The 7,480-nt window shown below is 34.9% G+C and overlaps 2 protein-coding genes across 2 annotated transcripts in view; both read right to left on the minus strand.

Moving 5' to 3' along the window:
* The window catches only part of Vinc (vinculin), a 19,968-nt gene extending 18,464 nt beyond the window's left edge, over nt 1–1,504 (minus strand). Inside the window, exon 1 of the mRNA XM_013319198.1 lies at nt 1,330–1,504. Within this exon, the coding sequence (XP_013174652.1) occupies nt 1,330–1,386 (57 nt within the window). The 5' untranslated portion in view covers nt 1,387–1,504. The remainder of the gene's footprint in view (nt 1–1,329) is intronic.
* Nucleotides 1,505–3,649: 2,145 nt separating this feature from the next.
* GABA-B-R2 (gamma-aminobutyric acid type B receptor subunit 2) lies at nt 3,650–7,473 on the minus strand. The gene is made up of 16 exons (XM_013319199.1): nt 7,395–7,473; nt 7,206–7,301; nt 6,817–7,002; nt 6,539–6,653; nt 6,274–6,367; nt 6,023–6,200; nt 5,711–5,878; nt 5,452–5,629; nt 5,065–5,166; nt 4,840–4,947; nt 4,504–4,576; nt 4,366–4,421; nt 4,216–4,292; nt 3,987–4,067; nt 3,707–3,873; nt 3,650–3,662 (listed from the first exon to the last, which is right to left on the minus strand). The coding sequence occupies exons 1-16, from the start codon at nt 7,422–7,424 to the stop codon at nt 3,650–3,652; spliced, it is 1,722 nt and encodes a 573-aa protein (XP_013174653.1). The 5' UTR covers nt 7,425–7,473.
* Nucleotides 7,474–7,480: the final 7 nt, after the last annotated feature.

Below are 7,480 nucleotides of genomic sequence, written 5' to 3' on the forward strand. Positions count from 1 at the left end.
AAAATAAGTACACATTAAATACTTATCTTTAACTCTAATTTATTGTTTGTTTCATGGGCTATGTCTATTTTTCTCATGTTGTTATATCCTTTTATCTTTACTAATAATAAAAGAGAAAAGATTTGATTCTTTGTATTGAATAGGCTCCAAAACTACTAAACTAATTTGAAAAATTCTTTCACTGTTGACAAGCTACACTTTCTCCGGAAGACAAATTATTTTCATTACTATATAATTTTTTATTTTAGTAGTAGATAATATTATACAGTCATATTGGCAGCAAAAGTATTAACCAATGTGACCTTCCTGAGACCAACAGATGAAGGGACACTTATGTAACTACGGATGTCTCAGCAGCTCGAGGACACTTGACTAAATTGTTTATTGATACTAAAAATAACATAAAACATTAAAGCTTTTGCCTCCAAAGTATCTGAGAGATAGATGTCTGTAGATATGAGCATGATTTACTGGTGAATTTGATTTTTTTAATTAATTTATCAATTGACTGACTACACCCATGACTCTCTAAAGCAGAATAGCGATGTTATATTACTTGACAAGATACTTCAGCCACATATTCTTCACATTAGATAGATTAATTTTGTTCCATTACATAATTACACAATAACGGCAGAACAAAACACTAAGGTTTTTTTTATTTCACAAAGCAACCAACAGCTAGTATTTACTTTACTTTAATAGTTATAATAAGTAGATATCTTTTAGTTATTATTTTGTATAAAAGTTTGCTTTTTTTGGTTGAAATTAATTGCTGCTGAAAGTTGTTGTCAACAAACTGCATTTTAAGTCATCTTAAAAACAATAATCAAAGCCAAATGGTGGCTTCGAAGTTTAAGTATGTTTTTTTCGGATTTGGGATTTAAGTATGTTTTTTTTAATATTAGATGTCTGGTTTTAATTTGTGTTGATTTCAAAAATCAAATTGGAATGTGTAACATTAATTAACAACGAAAACATTGACCGCAACTAAGACGCCTGTGAGTCAGCAAACTAAAATAACATTCCGACTCAAGATAAAATAATAACCCGAACCATTACTCATCGCCTTTCAATATTCTTTCATATATCAACCTTTTATATTATACATTCAAATAATACAAAGTTATACGTCAAATGTTCCTTAACGACATTCAAAGTCAGACATTAATAATTAACACGTTTACCTTACAGCGTACCAAAAAGCTGATGACATAACCATTTACATTAAACAAACGTAAACAATGAACTAAAATTTGACACCTCCGAAACTAGACAACACGATCTATTAATAATTATGGTTTATTTTGTAACATTTCGCTAACTCACCTGTTGAGCCACCGGCTCCAAGATACTCTCAATAATTTTCGTGTGAAACACCGGCATCTTGACCACTTTCAAGCACTCCAATTACATTAATAAACACAATTTACAACACAAAAACTCACTTAAAAATGTTAAAATACAACTAACACAAATAAAAAAAAACACAACCGAACTGCTACAAAGACAGAATAATACTAACACAAACTCACTCATTCATTCAATTGAACCATTCACTCGACTCGCTCATCCTTGAGTGTTGGCTCATATTCCGCTCTTGTACGATAACAATCGTTTTTTGATCGTCGTTAACAAATTTGAACAAAATTTATTTTTCAATAAAATGTTAATATCAATGTTATACGATTCGAAAGTCTTACAAGTTGGCTCTTTCGTAATGCTTTTAGTCCAAATACCAAAAAGAGCGTTGATATTACAAAATTTCGATTATTATTTAGAAGCTTCTGAAACCAGATTTGTCCGGTGTTGTTTGTAAATTGTTAATTTTGACTATTGTTCTTTCTATTAATGGATAAATTACAATGAAAAAAAAACTTTGAAATTTAAATTAAAATAAATGGGAATTTGAAATATTTCAATCGAGACTTTTATCGGTGGCATCACTATACCTAACAAAAATTTGACAGTGACATAAGGAACTGGATCAATTCATTCACCTCTAGTTAAAAAATTTTAAGAACTCCCCATGTTATCGGGTAACACAAGAATGGGGCAAGTAATAGTTGATTATGACCTTTGCTCAAACTATAAAATCGTTGCAGTCGCTTTTTTTTACTGCATTACTTTTAGAAAATCGTTTTTAAAACGTAAATAAAACTAATATAATACACTTTTCAGTAATTTTATTTAATTTGCTTTTGAGTCTTTATTTACGTGCAAAACTGGATAAATAATATTTTAGCATTAAACATTTTGAGATGATTTACGAACAATAAAATACTTAATGTAAAATATTACACAATAAACATATAATTAAGTTTACTTTTAGAACCATAATGTTTAAAGATGTATAGAATAGAAAATTGTCTACCTGTAACATATTAAAAATAATCTTTAGTAACAAAACTTAAGATGGGTTTATAATTAATTTTTATTTGGATGAAAGACTAGACTAAGGTATTAATTATATCAACTTAAAATAATTGAACACTTAAATTATTGACTATGTTTTCTTATAGTATATATCACAAAAGAGAGTACAGTAAGCAGCACTAAATATTCCGTCAACCTTTGGAAGAAGACAAGATAATGCTCTACATAGTTGACAGTAACAAGAGTTCGCTTTCTGAAGATTGATGTGAAATATTTAGGCCTTTTACCATAAGAGGTACCAAATCTTATTTCGGAAATATAGTACATATGTTAAAGAGAGAGAGTCAAGTGTATATTTTGTGCAATTCTGTGCGATTCCTTACACTGTTTTATTTTGCTAGATATTTTGTTGATCCTGCTGTACTAAAATAGCAACTTTAGATAAAAAAAAAAGTAAAATCTAAAATAGTCCTGTGTAAAAGCTCTATTTAAATATTTTTTATATTTAAAAAAATAAGAAAGTAAAATTGAGCAGTAAGCAATAGTAGTCACAGAAAATAAAATATAAGAAGTGTTTGTAGAAGAGTCACTTAAAATTGCTTATAAAGAGAACTTATCAACTACCTTATATATTTTTATTTTAACTAACTACACAATGAAAAGTAATCGTAATATCGATGATTTTGCGAAAAGTTTCAATATATTTTTAAATAAAATTCACCTACATTTGTGAAATAACACTTTTATAGATCGATAAGTACTTTTTTCTCTTTGATATTTAACTTTAATCGAAGTTAAATTTAATAATAAATCTTACAAATATTCAACTATGTCACATTTAATTGAAATATTGGGACAACTAACACCATAGCTTAAATTTAAACCGTGCGGCTGACTTTTGTGTCTCTCAGTGAGAAGTTTTTGAAAGATGGGCAGAATTGCGCACTCGAACAATTCCGATTCCGAACTAGCTGTGTACATTTTACGTTGCTCTGCAGAATCTTGGCGTTTCGAATCACTTCTGCCGTATGTAGCTGATTTACGTTCTTCTTTTTTGCCATTTGACTCTATAAAATACGCGAAGTGTTAACAAAACAAAATACGAAATGTAAACCAAATTATTTTTAAACTGTCTAAGTCACAATCTAAAAAATTAAATTTGTGGTTTGAACTTTGAACATAGTCATTTAACTTACCCATTTTATGTCTTGAAGCCACATTAGGGCTACTCTTATGATGATCAGGTCTTGTCTGATGAGTCGCCTGAGTTAGCTTAGGGGATTCCCCTACACCTTTTGCTCTCTTTAAGGGCTCAGCTTCTTGTTTCAACCTTTTGGCCGGTGATTCCGGTCCTTTCGCTACTCTTATTGTGTCAGGGTCAGGTTTCCAAGATTCTGACTCTATTTTAGGTTCAGGAGTATGCTTCCTAGGAATATCGTCATGTCTGCGAGGTGTTGCTTCTGGTTTTTCACTTTTTTCTTCTTGGTATGACCGCATCTGGAAAAATAAAACGTCTTTATTAACCCATTGCATATGCATAACTCATCGTTTACAAAAATGGCGTTTTAATGGTATTATAATGTACATAAGTCCATTTACTTAAAACTTACATAGGCTGCAGATTGTCGCCTCTTAGTTTGCAGCTGGTGTGGTGGGGTGCTCACAGGCTGCGGGAACTCTGAGCCACGACGCTGTAATATTTATTATTGTTAACTTTTAAATTAGTAACCAGCAGTAGGCTCATAAATTCTCTTCTGTAGTTATGTATTTAAGCCATCGGGCATTTGTTTTAATACAGAAGGCTATAGGCTATGGACTTAAGTATTGAGGCCGTCATACCTTTGACAATCTATCTGACATCTTCAATGTATCAGTGTCTCGGTAGCCTTCTGGTGTACCACCTCGTGTTGTGCCATCTAGAATAACGAAGAAATTAAAGAGTTGTGATGATACTAAATAACAAATAAATATTCTTTACAGTAAACTTACTATGGTTGATTGAAGTATTTGAAGCTCTCCTTTCCATACTTCTTGTGTCAGGTTCTCTGTAAGAAAACAAACAAATGAAATACACCTAACTTTTGCTTAAACGAGTACATTACTATTAAGCATATATCATTTTGTTACCTGTGGTGGTGAGGCGACGCTTGTTGCCGACTCTTTTCTGACACACTTCTCTGCATAGGTGAATGAGCATGAGCTGAAATACAATATAACTTGATTCAATTCGTCTATATATTTGATATATACATAACTGAATAACAAAAATGAGGGTAGGAGAGACATTATATAATTGGTAAATTGAAAAATATTAAAAACATGACGAGAAATCTTGAAACATTATTTTCCCGTACATTATCAAGTTGGGTAATTTAAACTTTAACAGGCAACACTAGATGAATCACTTATCATTCCCATTCATTAGGGTTGTGACACATAGGATTTTTACGGCAATTAAAGTACCTGGCGGAGATTTCTGACTTGTGTACTGGAAGGTATTCGTATCCCATAAGTCACTCTGCACCACTATAAAGCTCTCTTTCTTTCTTTTTTCTGAATCTCGTCTTTGGCCTAGAATGTTACAATAAGAGGAGATAACATTTTTAATTTTCGAATCGATCTCAATCGAATATCGATTTTGATATTTTAAATATTCAATTATTTTTCTTTTTATAAAACACCACTTACATGATTTTCTTCTTTCCATCGAGGAGAAGTCATGGTCTATGTCCAGGATATCCTCAGGCTCTTGTTTAGGTTTCGGTGGTATGGAAGGTTCTCTCTCTTGACCTAAAAAAATATTTTTATAAATCTACACCAAACTAGTCGTTAGAATTTTTAACAATTTGCATTTAATATAGGTACAAATCGCGATAAAATTGAAGAATTTGCGTAAATACTTTGGCTTATTCCGGGACTTCAATATTAGGATGTAGTTATTGCCATACTCAGAGTTATAAAGTTATCTCCCTTAGTGTAGAGTTCTAGGAGCTCTGTTTGACCTTCACTTTAACTAAATCATTACATTTTATCTTCCTGTCTCGCTTACATCTATAGAGTTGAGCAACAACTTACCGATGACCTTCCTCTCCATACTCGGGTCATCGCGGTCCACAGAGATGTGCATGAGGTCAGCCAGCATGGCGGGGCTGGCGCTGGACATGCGTCGGTGGCGGGACTTCACCTCGCGCACTGGTGTTGCTTTGGTCGTTGTATCCGGTGGCTTTGTTACTTTCTTCTGGGCTTCTGGGGTCTGTAAAATTTGATAAAATATTTTTAAGAACCATTTCTTGCATTCAGAACCTTTCTAAATATAGATTTAGAAAATTAGTACCTTTAGAACTTTAGGTGCTGCAGCTTTGGAATAGAGTGGCTCTTGAACCTTTGCCGGCACAGACTTGGCGGTGCTAGAATCGCTGGTCTTCAGCGCGGACACTTTCTTTGTCTCCGCCTTCACCGGCTCTGATGGCTTAGTGATAGGCTTTGGTGGTTCAGGGGGTTCCTAAAGAAATCGATAAATTAAATGGGAGAGGTAATTAATATACCCAATTTCCTCTTGGTTTCAATCTTACTAAACAAAGAAAAAAATCCAGGAACTCATTTTGCTCAACTGATAATTTATATTCTTTTTTTTATTAATGCTTACCTCAGTAGACCAGCCATAAGGCAGTTTAGCGAGCTGGTCTTTTTCAGGCACAGCTTTAGAAGACGGCGGACTGGTGTAGTCCAGGTGGTTCTTGAAAGATACATTCTTCGTTTGTTCTTTCTTCGGCTCCTTTATGGTCACCTCTTTTACTGGCTCTGGAGGAGCGGAGGGCTTGGGCCTGAAAACAGTTTGCTGTTTTAGATTTTTGCTAAACTACAAGTTGTACATAATTGCTTATGGACTGGACCTACTTCTCAATGCTGGTTTGGCTCTGCAGGTTTATGTACTCTGACTCCGCACCAGCCGAGGCGCTGAGGCTGCACACTGACGTTATATCGCTGGTCTCTGCAATTGTTATAAACAGAAATTAGACAATTGATATTGTTAAAGCTAAAATATCATACATTTTGAAGGATACACCATACAGAAGCGTAATATTACTGTCCTCCAAGATTAAATAGTCTTTAGAAAGCATAGCATCAATAGGCTTTAGACATGTAACACTTGTGTGGGAACCTGGATGGCTGATGTTCTCCCTGGTGGTGGGCAGACGCACGCGCTGCGCAGGCGACCGCGACTCCCGCGTTGAAGACTCCGAGCTAGCGTCGCTGCCCAGCTTGCTGAGCAACATCTGCAATGCGTGACATTGTCAACATACAGCAAGCAAAAACAAACTGGCTTCAAAAGTAAGAGTGAAGGATAAAAAAGATTTTGGACAAGCTGGGGAGAGTGATATAATTGGTTTCCACGATGACAGTGGAGTGGTATTCAACACGTACTCATGAATTTTCTACCTGCAGTTCGTTCTCCTTGGCCTGCAGCGTGCGGCGGTAGCGGTTGTTATATTGGCGCAGCTCCTTCAGCCGGCGCTCCAGCTCGGGGCCGGGGTCGCGGCACTCGTGTGTCGTGGCCGGCCGCAGCGTCGCCCTGATCCGAGACCCCGCCGCGCCCGGCTGGCCATTACGACGTAGCTCTAGTAGCTGGGAAAACAGGATCTTGTTTAGACCCATATGTTACTCTAAGAAAAATCTTGACAATAGTTGAACCATGAAGCTGTTTCATTAGACAGTGATACCGCTGTGTAAGAAAAGCTTAATGAAAGATATACCAAAATAATTAGTACATAAGTTATTCTTTACTTTGGAACGTCTTTTAAAAGTTTGATGGCATAACAAACACTAACCTTGGGCACAAATACCAGGCATAAAGTGGCCGTTGTACAGAATATGATGAAGATAGATATGAGAACAAATAGGGCGTCCTTATGGTCCGCGAGCACCTGCAATAAAATAATCCGACTCAAAGGACCATTTTCAACATATATAAAAACTTTAAGTATTGAATTGTGTTATGTGTGTTAAATGTAACTTACATGAGCGATGGGTGCACCCATAATACACATGATGAGCACATTGTAGACAGACAGACCGATGTGTTTAGAATCGTTTAATGCGGGAA

Source organism: Papilio xuthus, unplaced genomic scaffold, assembly GCF_000836235.2.
Source record: "Papilio xuthus unplaced genomic scaffold, Pxut_1.1 DF826159.1, whole genome shotgun sequence".
NCBI lineage: Eukaryota > Metazoa > Arthropoda > Insecta > Lepidoptera > Papilionidae > Papilio > Papilio xuthus.

What these genes read in the sequence shown, in the direction of transcription:
- GABA-B-R2 (XM_013319199.1), bottom strand. Translation starts at nt 7,424, where the DNA reads ATGTGTATTATGGGTGCACCCATCGCTCAT. An exon ending in TATGGAGAGGAAGGTCATCG is followed by an intron (nt 5,167 to 5,451) that starts GTAAGTTGTTGC and finishes ATATTTTTTTAG; the next exon opens with GTCAAGAGAGAGAACCTTCC. An exon ending in GGCGACAATCTGCAGCCTAT is followed by an intron (nt 3,874 to 3,986) that starts GTAAGTTTTAAG and finishes TTATTTTTCCAG; the next exon opens with ATGCGGTCATACCAAGAAGA.